We start from the raw sequence: 19,559 nt of genomic DNA, 5'->3' as shown, positions 1-19,559 counted from the left end.
GTTAGTCAGATCTGTGCCACTCGGCTACTCGAACTTGACGACCATAGTTTTTAGAATCGTGGGCACAAGTTCGCCCTAATAAAGACGCTTGTTTTTTTAACCTGTCGGCGTCAGCATCGCTACAATATTTATATATATATATATATATATATATATATATATATATATATATATATATATATATATATATATATATATATATTAGATATAACAGACAGTAATGCCAAGGAATGTACAGGGGAAGTTATTAGAACCAATGGAATGTAAATAAGAAGAAAGAAAAGTGGATGAAAAAATAACCAGCCGTTCCTACTCACGGCTGGTTTTTTTTTCATCCACTTTTCTTTCTTCTTATTTACATTTCATTGGTTCTAATAACTTCCCTTGTACATTCCTTGGCGTTACTGTCTGTTATATCTTATTAATATTGTGTTAGAAACACGGAAAAACGAGCCCTTAGGTATACACTTCTTTCTTTTATTTCATTGAACGAGGGTCTCGTACTGGCAGACTTGGTGTGTTTAGGTTGTATAAAGAGGGACAATTGATCAGCTGCCCGCTCATAATAAGTTCACGTGCTACGTGACGCAAAAATGCGCATAAGAGTGTTTTCACACTCGTTGTTTGGCTTATAGATGGTGCTGACTGTCACTCCTACTTCTAAATTCACATATAAACCCAAAAAAGTGGATGGAGGGAAGGCCGCTATGGTAGCTCAGTGGTTAGAGCATCGAACGCGTTATTCGAAGGTCGTAGGTTCGTTTCCTGCTCACGGCTGGTTATTTTTTCATCCACTTTTCTTTCTTTTTATTTACATTCCGTTGGTTCTAATAACTTTCCCTGTACATTCCTTGGCATTACTGTCTGTTATATCTCATTAATATTGTGTTAAAAACACGGAAAAACGAGCCCTTAGGTATACACTTCTTTACCTTATATATATATATATATATATATATATATATATATATATATATATATATATATATATATATATATATATATAATTCGTTTTAGACCCATCATTACCTCTGCCTCAAATTGCGTCTGTAGCCTGCATCGATCCCTGCTCAGAGATACTCACTTTTCACTTTTTGTCTTTTCTTTCTATATAATTTCTTTCAGTCCAAAATTACTTGGTGTTTGAAAAACCATAAGCCTATTACTTAAGATCCTGCAGCCCAGTTCTTTGCCGATCCCCCTTTGTGGGTGTGTGCCAGAGTAACATTGATCATCATCATCATCATGAACGTCATCGTCATCATCATCATCATCATTCATCACTCTGCTGATAGCGATGTACCTCCTATGGCTGATAAAGACGAAGAATAAGGACGTCGAAAATAACACATATTTTGCTGCCATGATTGAAAACGAACGTGTAACCGCTGTCACACAGAGGCTGCAATGGCACAGAACTTAGGCAAGCCGATCCAGAGACGACGGGGGCTCACGAAGCTGCAGTCGGATGGCAGTGTCGGAAAAGAGGTTCCAACGACGGCAAGAGCACGGGAAGCGGCTGCAAAACACCTAAGGTAATCGCTACATGACAATAGGGGGGCCGTTTCCTCGACCGAAAGTTTGGGCACATCTGCAAGGTTTGCAACCGCTTCTGATTCCACAGTAATTTGACAAAGATTACAAGCATCAACACTGAACAGTCCCGCCAACGCCATCGCTGCACTGCAGTGAAATTTCGTCGTCTATTATAACCATGTGTTCTTGATTTCCTCTATATCAAAGATTCATTAGTGCCAGGCAAGGTATCTGCAGTGAGCGTTTCGTACTCCTATTGCTACCCACTCAAACCGAAGCAATTGTTAGCAGACCTACGCTCGCGATGAAGTCTCCAGGGGGACTAGAATAGACCTCGTCTTCGCGAACATCCGAGTACATTCCATCCAAGAAACATCGGCGTTGCTTTGCACTGATAACAAGATAGCCTAAAGAAGAGATAACGGAGTCCGCACCTCAATACCATATGCGACCAATAAAAGAACATTTTATATGTTGCCCACGTGTTTTCACATTTTTGTATGTTTGAGAGAGAAATGTACTGGGGATTAACGGTTCCCGTCATGATCCCCTGGAGCTTCGCCCACTTATCATCTCTCCATTTTTGAATATACTCTGATTTTTTTTTACTACGATTGCAGTATTCGACGAACCTATCCTATTTTTATTGACCGTCTCTGAAGACAATCAAAAAAGAGCTATTTTACATCTTGGAGAACGTATACGTTTAGAGCAGCAGAAACTTGGTTTCGAGCAGAACTAACATAATATAGCAGTACCTACACAATGCAGCCAAAGTTGGATTATAAAATAATCGCATTTTAAGCTAGTCAACATAATGATATAATTTTTTCCGGTTGAAAACTTATCGCATGTTATGCGATAGGTGTTTCTATGGGGGGCTTTTCTATAAGTTTTCATATCAAAAGGAAATATTTGAAAATAAATGTAATAGGAGTAAAGGACATCTGAAAAATGCTTACCGCTTGTTCCATGGTCCAAGCATTATATGTGGCTGCTTGAAAAGCAATAAAAAAGTTTTTTATATGTCATGGTTCTCAGTACTGTCACGTCAGTTGTAACCTAGACCGACATTACAATGAAATAGTCTGCAGGAAAAATTAGCGAAACTTCATCGCACTTTGTAGCATCGAATGAAATTTCAGCTGATCGAAGTTGTCGGTGTTCATTATGTATTGTTGGTATTCGCGGACAGTTGAAGAAATTATGCATAATAGTTCGTCGTATAAAATTCTTCCCACGTCCTCTGTGGTGGTGGTGTAGTGAATATAGCGCTCCGGACCCGTAGTCATGGGTTCGATGCTAGCAGCGACGGTCCTATTTCTGTTGGTAACAAACGCTACAGCACCGTGAGTTGTGCGATACGAGTGCATATACAGGAACAGCAGAGGGTCGAAATTTCATAGTAATAAAGGATGGGGTTTAACGTCTCAAAGCCACCATATGATTAGGTCAAAATTTTATGGAAGTCTACCCCTAACGAGACAAAACAGCAATTGGTTAAGCAGGAGTTGGTTACAATGGCGACAACGACAGCACTGGTTGCTCCGCTAGCCCACCCGATACCCACATACGCTGGTGTGGCATCAGAGAGAACATTGGTAGCAATGATTCCTCAAACTGTGATTCCCACATATGCGGAAATTGTTGCGATTTCTTCTGCTTCCCCAACATCTGGGTACACTGATATTGCTTGTGGCCATTTGGCTGTAGCGCATGAAATGCTTGCTGCACCCTCGTATTTTCAGTAGCGTCCATCACGTCCTGTGTGTTTTCACTACGGTATACGAGGCCACATTTCTCGTTACTGCCGTCACCGCTTGCAAGAGGAACGACGAGGCCATGCTGAGTTAGAGAGAGACCAGTTCTGAAGACCATTTCTTTAAGGTCCAAACACCTACTCGTTCATGCAGTACCGGTCTCCATCTCCTCCAGTACTTCCTCGTCAACATCAGGACTACCGCTCCTCTAGACGACGCTCTCCAATGCCCTACCACTTCTCCGCATCTCCGCTTTGTTCCAACATCTCCCGCCCTGTATAACAGCATTAGAAAAACTAAGGATTGCAGTTTTTGGAGGAAGAACTGCATCCCATCTACCGTCACAACTACCTCCTGCTCGCTTAGCCATTGTTGTCAGTGACTCCTAACGGTATTCCTGTGCAAGCATTTGTGGACACCGGTGCAGCCACTTCTGTTCTGCGGACTGACCTGTGCTCGCGGTTCCGTAAAATCAGCACACTTTATGTGGGACCTGCGTTGCGTGGCGCGAATAACGTGCTGATTCAACCCGACGGGCAATGTACCCCTTGCGTTTCAACCTATGGCATACGTTACCACGTCGAGATGACTGTGTTTCCCACGTGCGTACGTGCAGTTATCCTTGGTTGGGACTTTCTACATTTGGTGGCCACTGTTATATTCTTTAAGAGAACGTCGTTCACATTAGGGATGCAATGAATGCGCCCATTCCAGTATTGTTAACATCGATCTCGAGCTTTGCCATTGTGGAAGACTGCGTCCTGCGCCCTGGTCACGAATACGTGATTGCTGTCACATATATCTAAGTAGCCGATGATGATGCACTAGTTGCGCCTTCTTTTCGCTGCACCTCACCTAAATTTTTCATCGCCTCTTTCCTGTACCAGCTTCGCCGTGGCCGCGCTCTTCAACGCGTTTGCGACAGAACTGCATAATTGATGCTGCTGCCCAAGGGAATGATGGTGGCAGTGATCGACACCTATTCACTGACCTCTATCGCGGCCCTCTAACCGTCTTGGTCACCAGCACCAGCTTCAGGTTCAACTTCTTTCTCTTTTCGAGCTGTCATCAGTTCAGACCTCACAGTTGAAGAGTCTGAAGCGCTATCGGCCCTTAAGGATTAACACAAAGGCTGCTCCGACAACGGTGCCAAAACACTGAGTCAGGCTTCCGTGGCTGCTCATCACATTGAAAGTGACGGTTCTCGTGTGGTATGCCGTCGACCATATCGGGTATCGCAATCAGAGAGAAAAATAATTAAGCAAGAAGTGAACGAAAGGTTATCCCAAAATATAATACAGTCTTCTTCATGTTCCTGAACATCTCCGGCCATTTAGTTAAAATAAGGCTCCGCTTGTTTTTGCGTTGAATATCGAGCATCAAATTGAATCACACACAAGGACGTGTATCCTACCGCCCTTATTGATAAGGCTTTAGACGCACTTAAAGGGGTGAAATATTTTTCGTGCCTTGACCTACGATTAGACTACTGGGTAATTCCCTTCACAGAAGCTGACAATCAAAAACCTACCTTTGCTAAGCCGGACGACATTTTTGAATTTCGTGGTTCATGTAATGCCATTCAGTTTGTGCAACCCTCCAGGCACGTTTGAGCACATGAGTGATTGTGTTCTTCATGAGCTAATATAGAAGACCTGCCTTTGCTACCTAGATGATATTGTTGTTTTTTTCGTTTACTTTTACTCAACATCTTGAAATAATAGACAAAGTACTTCAATGTATTTCTCAGGATGGCCCTCAGATCAATCCGAAAAGCTAACATTGGCCAGCTAATGTATTAACGTCCTCGGTCACGTCGTTTCATAAGACAGAATTCATCCAGACTCTGAGAATATCGCAGCTGTGCTACAGTTCCTTCGACCATCCAACCAACAGACGTCGCGCTGCTTTCTTGTTCTTGCATCCTACTTTCGTCAAAGTGTACGCAACTTTGCTACCATAGCGGCTCCACTAAATAAGAGATTGGCCGCTGGTGATCCTTTCTCATGGTCTATCGACTGCGAGTCCGTATTTGTGGTTCTGAAAGAACGCCTGACTTCCAGACCACTGCTTCACCACTGCGACGAGAGAACATTCACAATACTCCACACTGAAGCAAGCGCGCAAGACATATGAGCAGTTCTTTCGCATCGCGATCCCACCTCTATAGAGCACGTTGAGGCCTACGCTAGCCGCACTTTGTCGACAGCTGAGTGAACTACACCATCAAGGAGCAGGAGTGCCTGGGTATTGACTGGTCGTTACACAAATTCCGCCCAAACCTCTACGGTCAGCAAGTCACCATTGTCATTGACCATCACGCACTGTGCTAGCTGTCTTCTACGAAGAGTATGTCAGAACGTCTATAATGCTGGATACTGCGCTGGATAATTTACCATCACGTACAAGTCTGGCAATTGTCATCACGATGCCGATGCGCTGTCCTGATATTGACTTTCGCTCTCTCTCGACATCACGTCAACCACATCACGGATAAATGCCTCTGACGCCCAGCCTGCCTCACAGCACGTATCGCTCGCATCGCTGCAGCCAATAAGCTATTTTCGAACTCCAATTTACATTTACTTCTTTTCGCAGAATCCCACTGTCGGGATTTTAATAATCACCTTCGCGAAACTACTAAAGCACACCAACAGCCGCTTGCGACCCCAGCTTCGACAATTACGCTGCAAGAACGGTGTCCTACAGCGCTACATTCACCATCCTACTGGTAACAAGTGGGTGCCAGTTCTTCCCCGCTGCCTTCATCTTCGAGTTTTTAAAGTATTTCCCGATGATATTGCTGCCGGTCATCCAGGTTGCCACAAGACCTACGACGACATCAAGAGCTGTTGCTTCTGGCCTGTATCGTTCACAACGGTAGGCAAATGTGTGGGCTCGTGCACGTCATGTTCGCCCAGTAAGTGACCCCCATCCCTGCCTGCTGGTTTTCTTCAGCCTCTTCTCTATCCAACGACACGATTTAAATTTATTGGAAGAGACTTGTATGGTCCTTTGCCGCAGACGTCTCTTCGTTCTGCTACCACCACGGAAGTCACCGACTTATTCTCGTAGTCAATCATATCGAAGTCCCTCACCTTCTTTCAAATCACCATGGGAAAACCTCCATTTCCTAGGATCTCGAGGAAGTCCGGCGGGTATGTAATACAATGCATCAAACCACTTCTGCATACTATTCGCAGAAAAATTACGTTACTGAGCACTTCCACTGAACGCTCTCTGGCACGATATTCGCGTACCTATATACTCACCACGATAACTGGGATAACATTTTACAGTTGGTCACCTTCACCTACAATACTGCGATAAAACGATCCACTGGCTACAGCCCATTTTTCCTCGTGTATGAACAATCTGCTCCCTCCGTATTACACACGGCATTCTTCTTTGCTTCAGCTCCAAGCTGTACCTCGTTCCTAGAAGAGTTCGCAGCTCGAGTCACGAATTGCCGTGAAATCACTCGCAAAAGCGTGGTAGCAACGCAAAAGGAGAGAAGACGTCTTTGTGATAGCAAATGATGCTGCATGATCTTTATTGCTTCAATTAATGCTTCAAAATGGAATACGAACAGACATGCTACTGATTAAGATTTCTTCTTTTTTATGCGAAGATATTGATGTTTGACTAACGCAGTACTCCCCTTATTGTTTGATGTAAACTTCTTCCACAAGTTTGTTTACCACCGGAACACTATGTTTGCCGAACGTTGTCGATTCATTGAACGAAAGCGTGCACCAACCCCCCCCCCCCCCCCCACCACACACAGTTGTAAGGGAACAACAGAACTTGTGGAAACTTTCTATGTATAAAAAAGGGGGAGTTCTGCGTTAGTCAAACAATGATATCTTTAACGAAAAAGAAGAAATTATAATCAGTAGAAGGTTTGTTTGAACCGACTCCTGTCACGCATGCGCATTTACCCGGAGCGTAAAATTGTTGATGACGTCGACGCGGGTTTCGCTGGCCTCTCTGCGCATGTTTTGTATGTTTATCTTATGTGTTCAGATAATTTGTATATTTCAATAAACCTTCAGTTGAGAGCCAGTCCTTGTCTGTGTCCCTTTTTTTCGTCCCATGAGTTTGTGCGCTTTTATCACCCATAATGTATCACCAACTAGCCCAACTCTCAGTCTTGTTTCAGTTTATTTCTTCTGCAAGGCCTTTTTTTTGTCGTCTTAACGTATTTTTTCAGGACACAGCCTTTTTGGCCGCAGGAATAGCCCCTTGCGAATGTCGCGCAAAAGTTCTGTCGTGAAACATGCACCACGAGACGTGGCCAGAGGAACTAATGACCATGTGTGGTGGGGTACAACTCTAAGTAGTGCACAGAAAGCGGTTGTGACGAATTCGGAGATATGAATAACGGAGCCAGACAAGACTGCTTAAGGACTGCCGAAGGGCAATCTGCGTACTACAGTGTGGAAGAAAAGAGGGGAAAAGGAGATATGGTAAATGGTGTTGAACCAGCGATTCGTTGACTGTGTTTCTTTAGGGGACAGCAAGACCACGAGCACGGAAGTGCAACGGGAGGACAAGTCCTTCGGGCAAGGTCTTGAACCTAGCCGGTACAGCGACACCGGAAGAGCACCTGAAGGCTCTTAATCTCGGCCCAAAGTTTTACGTGCAACCGCGGCTCAGCGCCGTTGAAGAGGTAGACTTAGCGAGAACCTTTTTTCAGCAGATTACGGAGGATGAGATGACGAGGTGTGTGTCTGAATGTGCAGATGTCATTATGCGTAGTCAAAAAGAGACAAAAAAGAAAAGCATACACATATAATCTGTTGCCGAATTCTCGAGCAAAAAAAAAGTTGAAGTTGTTGATCTTGAATGAAGAAGGCTTTTTTGTAGTGTTGACTGAGGGACAGTGTTTTGAGAAAGCATCTGTGGCTCCGGTGAAAAATTTCTGGGTAGAGGAAGGTGAAAAAAAGTTACGTAAAGCGCAAAAAACTTCTTCCCGCAAATGAACCAAGAAAGTCTATCTAAGAGTGTAGCGAAGGCTCAGGCGAACTTTTTTTACGGTAAAGACCCATAAAACGAAGCAGCTTATTGCACTATTGTTTCCGAAAGAGGCACGTGACAATTGATCGTTTCATCCTTTTTGCAGAAGCAACTAGAAAAACTAAAATTGCAGGATCCATTCAAAATGAACAACTCGCAGGTAATTGTGGAAGAATTACATTGTTCAAAGTTTGACGGATGCATGGCATTCAGTGTAGACGTAGTAGTATTATATTATTCCCTTCCACAGCGAGAGCTGATGAAGTGTGTTAAAGAATACATTACGGAAGACAACGAGGAGCGAAATTTTCAAAACAATTACGGTTTGATGGTGAAAACGTTTGTAGAGATATTGATGTTCTATTTGCAATCAACCTTCATTGTTTGGGAAGGGTAAACGAAGGTTCCGAAAGGTAGGGTCTGTATTGAGTCTTGAGTGGCACCAGTTCTCAGCGACATCTTTCTTGGGAAAGTTTATTTCAGACTATCAAAGCAGTTAGAGTGGAAGGTTGTTCGTGTCGCCCGTTATGTGGATGATTATCTAATAGAAGCGCCCAAAAACGAGGAGCTCATAGATGTTGAAGTGGTCCTGCAGATATTTCAAAAAACTGGGATAGGGCTAAATATTCACCAGCCAAATGCCTTCACAGCATGCCTTATAGTTCCTAGACATAATAATAACTTTTGCTAACCACCAACCTTGTTGGCAGTATAACCCAAAATTAGTAAAATTGTGGATTAATTACAATCAGGTCATTCAAAAAGAGTGAAGAAGGGCATCACTACGTCTAGCCGGGGGACTGCGATTCAGAAGTCGTGCAGGCACTAGGCGGAACAAAGCTTCTATGAACAGGTGTGTCACCTTCAGGGAGCCGGCATCCTGACGCCTCTTATCACTTCTGTTTGCGAAGGTCTAATACGTCAGATCAAGAAGGGAGAAAAAAAGTTAAAAAACAAGAGAGCACAAAAAATGTGCAATCATGCCCTACAAGCATTGAATATCTCATGGACTAAAAAAAACGTGGTATCACAATAAGATGTACAGGTAACACTTTCAGAAAAAGAACAAATTAGGAAAATTGTGCCCTATGGTGAACAAAATGCAGTATAGGGAGAGCTCAAGCCAAAATAAATGCGGAGTAAAACACAGGAACGTTTCACTACTCTGTGTATAAGGGGTAGTGTAGAAAATGTGAAAAGTGTATATTGAGTAAACAAAGCACTGTATCTATGTACGGCTAACAAACATTTGGGGACCTTCAATACCTGCACGCCCGCGAGTCATCCTTCGCACTGCCACACGCGTGGATGCACGCCTTGGTTCAATAAAACGACCGTGCTCTTGAAACATAGTGATCAGGGGAAAAGAGAACTTGTAAAAGCATTCTACACCCAAAAGGGCAGTACTGCGTTAGTCATATATTGATATCTTTACATGAAAAAGAAGAAATGTAAATCCGTAGCATGTTTGCTTGAATTAGTTTTTGTCGCACCTGTGCAGTAACCTGCAGCGTAAAATTTTTAATGACGTTGACATGGTCGCTCACTGGCACCTCTGCGCATGTTCGGTATGTTTACCGAATCTGTTCAGATAATTTGTATGTTTCAATGAATTTTCAGTCGAGAGTCAGCACTTGTTTGTGTTCCTTCGCTTCGTTCTGTGAGTTTATGCGCTTTTACCGCCCATAACGTATCACCACTAGCCCAACTATCAGTCTAGCTGCATCTTGCTGGTACTTACCTACAGAACAGAATCATGGAGGCTTACAAAGAGGGTTCAGCTTAAATTAAAGATGACGCAGCGGGCGATGAAAAGAAAATTACAGCTGCAAGCTTGAGAGACAAGAATAGAGCTGAGTGGGTCAGAGAACAAACCGGGGTTAAGGATACTGTAGTTGAAATGAAGAAATGAACGTGGACCGGGCACGTAGCGCGTAGGCAGGATAACCACGGGTCATTAAGGGTAACTGCCTGGATTTCCAGAGAAGACAAGCGAGTTAGGAGGATACAGATAGGTGGCCACATGAGATGAGGAAGTTTGCTGGCAAAAAGTGGCAGCAAAGCACAGGACCAAGTTGACTGGCGAAACATGGAACTGGCGGAAGAGTACGGGGTCAGATATATGTAGGTAGCGTGTTACCTTATTTCCTAAATGCATAGACACGCGATTATAAAAACGCAGTGCTGATTACGCGACGCTGGAAATACGACACTATGACCGAAAATGCTGGTGTTTTCTAGGCTTCAATAACACTGCGCGGTGCTACCAGCTAAAACTTGCTTTATGTTCTAGAAACACTTCCTTTCTTCAAGTTAGTGCTAGATGGCGTCCATATGTGCACGCAGCGCATACACGCTGAATCTCTCGCGTATAACGTCAAGTAATTGTGTTATTTATTCTGTCTACAGACAAAACATTCTCTTTTGATGACCCTTGCAGTGGAGCGCGCCGATTAAGCTTCAATACCTGTGAACATTGCACTAAGGTGACAAAAGAGACGCGCGTTGGAATTTCTCAAGATTTACGAATCGCCACGAGGAAGTGACGCAAATACACACAAACAGTTTTTTTTTGCTTTTTTCTACACGATGAACGCGCTGCAACAGAAACGAACCACTGAATGTCTGTCAATCAGAGGTGACAAAATATACTCTCACTCGCAATCATTATGTTCAAGCGGACAATTTACAGCGACTCTTTTCTGATATATAAAAGACTTTAAAAGGAACAGCGTTTTTACGTTGAGACCGAAGTAAACCATGGCCCAATTAACAATATCTTGATGTCATAATTAAAAAAGCAAATACAGAATGCATGTATTAAGTAAGTTAGCTCAAGCGTCATCGCTTCTGCACTGCTAAACGACGAGACAGACACAAAGCGGACACTTGTTCCGCGGGCTGCAGGAAAATTGACATAATCATTATGTCAGCAAATACACACACACACAAACACACACTCAAGTACACACGCGCGCACGCACACACACACACACACCTTTATTGAACTACTTTTCACACTGTCTCGCAGAATCGAAGGCTGTCACAACCTTCCACCTTAATTTTGGCACCTCACGGCGTTTCACGACTCAGAAATGGGGAAAAAAATGCTGCTGGGCAGGCCTCCCGAAGTGCATCGATGAGTTGCACAAGTTGCCGGCTTTGAGTTAACACAACGAGAGTTATTGATAAATTTATTGGCTGTGCCACCCGAAACAGGCGTCATCTGTAACGGCACCGCACAGATCGTTTCCCAGAGTCGTCGCCGGGGGGCTACGCATCTGCTGTGGAGCATGCAAAAGGCGGGTTGTAGTGGCTGCACATGTTCATTCTTGGCTTACCCTTTGTGTAATCATACGATGAGTCAAATTGTGGTGAAATCCGGGGTCTGATTTGTTAGGAAGAAACACTGTTTGTTCACAAGCTGGATGGTTCTGCGCTTCATAGGACCCTTTCATAACAACAATTGGAGTCTTGTTTTTTAGTATCTGTACAAAAGCAAAAAAGAAAACAATTTCATCTCTACGAAAAGGCCTATAAATTATAATTTACAAAGTCAAGGATGAATGGTTCTACAACTGCGGGGCAACGTAAATTATATTTTATGGCCATGAGAATTGTGCCGCACGCGAATACACAGGTCTCACGAACTGAATTGCGTCGTTTCTATCCTATGAACTTCCCACTACCTGAAATGCGTCAATTATATCCTATGAATTTTACAATTTTTTTTCCGTTTTCTTCACGTCTCTTAGGTCAAGAAACTTTTCCCACGAACCTCAGTGGGGCCTACAGTAATTGCGCATATCCCTCGCTACACTGAAATATTCATGCCGCCTTTGAGAGCGTGGTCGCTATACGAGCTACGACATCAGGTTGTTTTTTGCATGAAATTATTTGCTTGAGGTAACACCATGCATAACTCAGAGGAGTTCTACAATTTGAAGTCGAAGACGAATATATGTTCATTGGAACTAAGTGGAGCCTTCCAATTTCAGGGATGTGCTGGAGTGAACCAACAATAATTGATATGACTAATATGTGGGGTTTAACGTCCCGAAACCACCATATGATTATGAGAGACGCCGTATTGGAAGGATCCGGAAATTTCGACCACCTGGGGTTGTTTAACGTATACCCAAATCTGAGTACACGGGCCTGCAACATTTCCGCCTCCATCGAAATTGCAGCCACCGCAGCCGGGATTCAAACCCGCGGCCTGCGGGTCAGCAGCTGAGTACCTTAGCCACTAGACCACTGTGGTGGGGCCGTGAACGAACAAAGCGCTTCATTGTGCAAGCAGAACCTAAAAAGCCTTTTTCTGGACTTGGTATTGTGAAATATTTGAGAATTCGCTACTTGGCGATTCGCCAATTGCGATTTACCGCTTTTTACATAGGTGCCTTAGTAATTTATGTTTGTCGACACTAATCGCAAATCGAATTATTTGATCGTTTAGTTTGACGCCAGAAACAAAAAGTGACAATCATTTATGGGAGCACTGAACCTTCATTTTGAAATATAACACGTGATTTTTAAAGCAAAACAGGGTCACTTTTATGGCAGACCTATGCACTGCAAATTAAAAATATGTCGTAAAGTCTGTTTGCTTACGCGTTTATCGCGACTCCATGAACGCGGTTCGCAGCGTGTCCGAGAACTCCATCGCCATGTCCAAATTATTCCCCGTGCACAAATCCTCCTGTTTTGTATTTAATTATTATAGTGCTTTTGCTCAGTACGATGTCGCAACACTTTGTCATCACCTTGGACCGCCTTTTTCGGGTAGCGGGGAAAGCCATTAGCCATTGTTGACACTGCCGCATTCGAATCATCTGAAATTTGCTCACACACAGTACACATAATTGGGCTTGGATCTAACAAAATTTGAATTTATTTATTTATTTATTTATTTATTTCTTTACTTATTTATTTATTTATTGTACCCTCAGGGCTCGAGGGCATTACAGAGGGGAGTGGTGAACAGAAAATTATACAAACTTGGGTAGTAAATAACAGAACAAGAACGTAATACAAGAGTGCAATAAAACAAAAAAACGACTAGAAATAGCAGTACATACAATGTAGCAAAGAAATGTTTTGAAATAATATTAAAAACAAACAAAGTAACATGACAAGAAGTCCTGTTTATACAACTTCACCACAATATTAAGGTGCCATGAATTTCTAGTTAAACAATGTTAGCTATAGCCTTTCGAAAAAGTTTATTATCAATGATGGTGATTATGTCATTGGGAATGTGGTTCCATTGTCGAGATGTTCCAGGGTAAAATGAATGATTAAAGCTTTTTGGTGTTTCCCGCTTGAATTCCGACTTTGAAGCGATGGTCTGCACGGTGCGATAAGTAATGTGGCTGTGAAATGAAGTTAATACGAAGGAATTGATGATGGTAAATCTTATGAAACAGAGTTAAGCGAGCTATTTTTCTCCGTGATGCTAGAGATGGAAGACATAGGTTAGCTGTCTGTGAAGATATGCTGGAAGTGCGGTTATAATTAAAAAAAGATGAAACGGACAGAATTGTTTTGAAGGAGTTCTAGAAAGAAGATGAGGTTTTCGTTGTGTGGGTCCCACATTGCTGCGGCGTATTCTAGTTTCAGGCGCACTAATGACTGATAAAGTTGTAATTTCAAAGATGACGGGGCGTTAGAAAAATTGTGACGTAAGTAGCCAAGCGTGCTGTTAGTTCTACTGGTTATGTATTCAATATGAAGAGACCAGATTAGGTTTGAAGTTATATGAACGCCTAAGTATTTATATGAATTCACAGTATCTGAGGGAATATTATTCATATGGTAGAATGGAAGGGTGGTAGAATTTCTATGAACACGTAATGTTTCACATTTGTTCATATTTAGTTGCATTCGCCAGGTATTATACCAATCACTTATAAGGTTTGCATCTCATTGAAGAACATTACAATTGTCAGTACCGACTATTTCATGGTAAATTACGCAATCGTCCGCAAATAAGTGAACATGAGATGTCAATGTAGATGGCAAGTCGTTAATCGAGATTAGAAAAAGAAGTGGTCCTAGTACTGTTCCTTGAGGCACGCCGAAACGAACTTTAGTTACAGATGAGTCATTATTATTAGCAGCAAGCTTATTAGAATGATTATTAGCAAGCATGAAGTTGTTTACTATATTAGACATTACATTATTTTCGGCGCATTGTTTTGTAGGAACGCCCCGCCACGGTGGTCTAGTGGCTAAGGTACTCGGCTACTGACCCGCAGGTCGTGGGATCATGCCCCGGCTGTGGCGGCTGCCTTTCCTAAGGAGGCGGAAATGTTGTAGGCCCGTGTGCTCAGATTTGGGTGCACGTTAAAAAACCCCAGGTGGTCGAAATTTCCGGAGCCCTCCACTACGGCGTCTCACATAATCATGTAGTGGTTTTGGGACGATAAACCCCACAAATCAATCAATCAGTTTTGTAGGAACATCAGGCTGCAGGCTACAGCAGTAGCGAATATCACTTGTATTGAGAGTCGTCATGTCGCGTTTGACTGCATCAGCTTTCTATAGGCTAGGGTATTGGCTTCTGGTTGCATAACTTTATTTTCTTCAAGGGACCTCATACGTGATTTCGATGATATTTTTTAATGACGACTATTGGGGAATACATTAGTAGCGGCATGCATTATCTTAAACACTGATACTTTTTGTTGTTTTATGCAGAAGTACGCTTATGTGAGCAATGCCCGATCAATTTGCCTTTTGGTCGTTATTGCAAAGTATCCGCCATAACTAGAACATCATTTTTTGTCACATCACTACGCCTTCTCTCCCTCATTGGATGTTTGTAGCTTTATAGGGTCTATTTCATAAAATTTCTTATAATAACTACGTGAAATACAAGTTACCTAAAAGGCCCTCATATAGATCAACTCGCATTGATCAACGCGATAAAGTTAGGATTCCGTCATTTCAAACATGTCTTCATGACTCATTAATACCCAGAACTTGTCTCAGTGGGAATCGCCTTCCCCAAAACATTGCTGACATAATTGATAATATTATGCTCCGTCAAACAATCACTATTTTGTGAACGTATATGTTTGTTACTTCTTGTATATTTTTTTCTTATTATAAAATTGTTTACTTGAACTGCCACTGCTACTTGTCTTGATGTGAGTTTTCAAGAGAGATGTGGGGTTTAGCGTCGCAAAGCCATCATATAAATATGAGAGATGACGTAATGGAGGACACTTGAAGTTTCGACCACCCGAGGTTCTTTAACGAGCACCTAAATCTGAACACACGGGCCAACAGCAATTTTCGCTTTCACTATGGGAGTGTCTGCCATCGACTTTGTAGTTTTTAAATGTGAAGCATTTCTTAGCGAACTTCGGCGATCTTGAGCGTATCTATCTATCTATCTATCTATCTATCTATCTATCTATCTATCTATCTATCTATCTATCTATCTATCTATCTATCTATCTATCTATCTATCTATCTATCTATCTATCTATCTATCTATCTATCTATCTATCTATCTATCTCTCTACCTACCTACCTATCTATCTATCTATCTATCTATCTATCTATCTATCTATCTATCTAGCCGCCTATGACTTTTAGTTCTGCTGGCCGTTTCGATAACGGTATCGATACCAAACTTCGTATGGCATAACACCGTATGGCATAACGCCGCGGTGGTCTAGTGGCTAAGGTACTCGGCTACTGACCCGCAGGGCGCGGGTTCGAATCCCGGCTGCGGCGGCTGCATTTCCGATGGAGGCGGAAATGTTGTAGGCCCGTGTGCTCAGATTTGGGTGCACGTTAAAGAACCCCAGGTGGTCTAAATTTCCGGAGCCCTCCACTACGGCGTCTCTCATAATCATATAGTGGTTTTGGGACGTTAAACCCCACATATCAATCAAAACATGACTGCATGAAGAACATATTTGACTAGCCATAACATGAAAATCATAACACGTATGTTACGAATATCATGATATACATTTCATGATTCAGCAGCTCTTGCGTTGGTTTCTTTCACATCCCATGTTGCGAAACTCGTATGGTATGGCGTGATTGCATGGCGAACACAAATGACAGACTCTAACATGGATAGCATGACAAATGTATTATATACCAACATGACTACATGCCACGCTCATGATACTATCGCGGCCGTTTCGCTAGCGTCACATTTAGAAAATTTGATATTGAAGTACGTTGATTTATGACGAAGGTATGTGACTGGTGCAAGCATGATGATCATGGGATGCGTGTCATGTGATAAGATGACTACATGCCACGGTAAAGGCAGTAATACATTTCGACGTGACGCGGCGCGCGTGCTCGCCGGCATTAATTTCGTCGCGTCACGCTGGCGTTGCCACGCCAGGCGCCGGTCCTGCCATATACTCGCAGGCGCGCGCCGCACTGGGTTGCTTTGACGCACGCACGTTTGAGCGCTTCCGACGTTTCACCGTTACAAAAAGAGGGAGCCGTAATGTTGTCCGGGTAACGCATCGGCGCGAATTGCAGCTAGTCGCATTGCGTGCCGTTTGCCGTCGGGCCGCACCAACGGACGCTGGTTGCGCCTGGCGTCAGGCTATAGGGTGCTCGTGTTTCGCTAACAAAGCGTCGCTGTGCCTAGCGTGCGCGCGTTTCAACGCTACATTGGAGTATATTGGTTCCTTCATGACGCTCTCGCGGCCATTTTGCAAGCTCCACATATACCAAATTCAGTGTTACGAGACGTCAATGATTGACAAAATATTTGACTGGTGCAAACATGGAATTCCTTACACGCGTGTCATAGAAGAACATGACAGCATACCACCCTTATAGTGTGCTCACGGCCATTTTGCTAGCTCCACATATACTAAACTTAGTATCACATGACGTCAGTAGATGACGAAGGTAAACGACACATCCAAACTTAATAATCATGACACGGAAGTCATGTACGACATCATCTACCACCACTTCGCAACGTTGCACTCATTTTAAAGTGGCATATCAACACATCTCATTCACACTTTGTTTGCTTACCATCGATTCCCACTGTACGTGTGGTCTGCCGATTTTTTTCTTTTCATGCTTTCATGTTTATTGTGGTCTAATGTATCCCCAATCATCTCAATAATACCTTCAGGCCTTGAGGGTACAATGAATATATAAATAAAAAATACCCACCAACATACCAGCATTTTTCAGAGAACAGGTCTTGGCAGCCACGCGCCATATTATACAGCCTCTTTTATAACGTCACAGCCCAACCACGTATCCCCTTCCAAACTCCTACCTCATCCCTTCCTAGAGTCCAATGTAGCAGCCAGTGTGAGAGTTTTTACTTCAAATAGGTGAAGACAGCACCAAAGCATGGTCATGTTTTAACACCTTAGCGATAAATATCACGTTTCGCAAAAGTTACGGTGCCGGCGTTGTCGGTTGTGAGCGATAAATCGCCATCGTATGCATGGCCGAAAATCGAGAACGAAGCAAATAAGTAATTGACAAAAACATGGAGCAGAGTGAAGACCAAACCAGGGTTGTTGGGGTTCGATTGGGGATCGAACCCGCATCGTTCGCGTGGCGAGCGGGTGCTCTACCACATGGTCACGCTTCTGGTTGTGAAAACAGTTAAGAGAACTTCGTCTCCTGGGAATGCATTGAAACTAACTCGTGCTTCACAAACACATGCGTCCTGTGTAATGTTTCACAATGCGATGTGAAATATTGCAGTAATAACGCGTGGTCAAGCGTCCATTGGCAACGGGTGTCACAATATGTGATTATCATGTACGTTTTGTGGTTGAAAGCCAGTACCCACTACAAATGGCACACATGTTACTGTGCCTTTTCCCTTAAGGCCACGTAGTGGAAGCATAGCGATTTCGAACAGGGTTCAAGCTCTAACTTTTCGAAGTACGCACTACGAAGAGGATGTCGCTATCGCGTTCAACTCCTATCAGCGAAGCTTTAGGGTCTCTAAACATTTGAGCTTGAAGGAGCTGGCAGGAGTAATATTGATAGTACTCGGCAGTAAATACGCCTCTAAACAGACGTGCTCGAGCATGAACCTTCATAACTTAGTGCGTCATGGAGATTCATGAAGACAGTAATAAGTACCTTCATGACTTCTTGCGCTTGTCTATGAGCAGTGTTGATTTAGATATTATTCAGCTGCTAAGAATGTTCATCATTAAGTGTCGCACTGAAATTACTTTTAATTGTCCTTCGAAATAATGTTTGCAAATTGTAACCATTATGGCATGCACGCTCAAATGAACACCGTTTCTATTCCTCTTTTGTATGGTATTTAGATCTCGCTGCATTCTCCGACAAGTTATACCATTGCTTTGACTTCAATGATGGCCGGTAATTGAAATGAGTGACAGTCCCACCAGAAGACGATTCTAAGAGTTTTGGCGCATTCATATGACACCTCGAAATAAGATCTGGTAAACTAAGACCCTACCGAGCGTGTATGCACTTGCTCTCTGAAGTCAATGCAGAATACAAGAGCGGTGGGTGATAACAAGATGAAGATTGCAGTGACTAAAAAAAACCGAAATTTTTTAGGCCAGCCTGACAGCTGAACAGAAGCGTGTAACCCGCTATGTGAAAAGGGGTATTTCTCATCAATGAAAAGCAACGTGGGCTTCTGTAAACTGGTTTTGTCGGCAGTGATCAAGACAAAACAATATGCATATGCCTTGTGAGGATTCCTAAACGATTCCGAGTTAGGATAAAGAATGAATGAATAAACTATATTTAAAGTCCAGCCGTTTTCTATGGGCGAGGTGGGGGAAGATGGAGATTAACCACTCTCCCTTCCCACTCTCCGTCGATTATGATGGTGTGTTTCAGGTGACCGCTCGAAGTCCTTGAACCCGGGCGGCATCTTCAGCTTTCCGGACGGCCTAAAGCTTGTCGGCCAGCTCGTCACATGGTGAGTGCCGCCTCCCAGCGGCAGCGCAGCTGACGCCTCCGATTGGCAACAATGACCGCAGCCACAGCGGAAGACGTCCCCTGCCCTCGCGCGGTGGTAGCAGTAGTAATGGAGTGGCCATGAGTGGTTTTGGCTGGTGTAAGGAGCTGCTATTGTGAAGAAACGCTTCTTCCGATCGCTCTGACTTTCATTCACGCATACTAGACTGTGCTGTTCGTCGCAAATAACCGTAATCATCACTGAACATGCCGAATGAGGAAAGTAGTGGACACACTTGCTCGGTTCTGGGATAAGATAATACGTGAAAG

The 19,559-nt window shown here is 43.2% G+C and overlaps 1 protein-coding gene across 3 annotated transcripts in view; it reads right to left on the bottom strand.

Annotated features, from left to right (window-relative positions):
* The window catches only part of LOC119186383 (uncharacterized), a 96,045-nt gene that overhangs the window by 27,794 nt on the left and 48,692 nt on the right, over window positions 1-19,559 (bottom strand). For 2 of the 3 annotated variants that reach the window (XM_075869534.1, XM_075869535.1), the window contains 2 exons: window positions 11,657-11,803; window positions 2,499-2,533 (listed from right to left, as the gene is read on the bottom strand). In XM_075869534.1, the coding sequence (XP_075725649.1) occupies window positions 2,499-2,533; window positions 11,657-11,803 (182 nt within the window). The remainder of the gene's footprint in view (window positions 1-2,498; window positions 2,534-11,656; window positions 11,804-19,559) is intronic. The other variant, XM_075869536.1, reaches the window with a different exon arrangement.

The sequence above is a fragment of the Rhipicephalus microplus genome, chromosome 7 (genome assembly GCF_043290135.1).
Source record: "Rhipicephalus microplus isolate Deutch F79 chromosome 7, USDA_Rmic, whole genome shotgun sequence".
In the NCBI taxonomy this organism is placed as follows: Eukaryota; Metazoa; Arthropoda; class Arachnida; order Ixodida; family Ixodidae; genus Rhipicephalus; species Rhipicephalus microplus.
The sequence above is the reverse complement of the archived record's forward strand: the minus strand, read 5'-3'. Positions and strand labels throughout refer to the sequence as shown.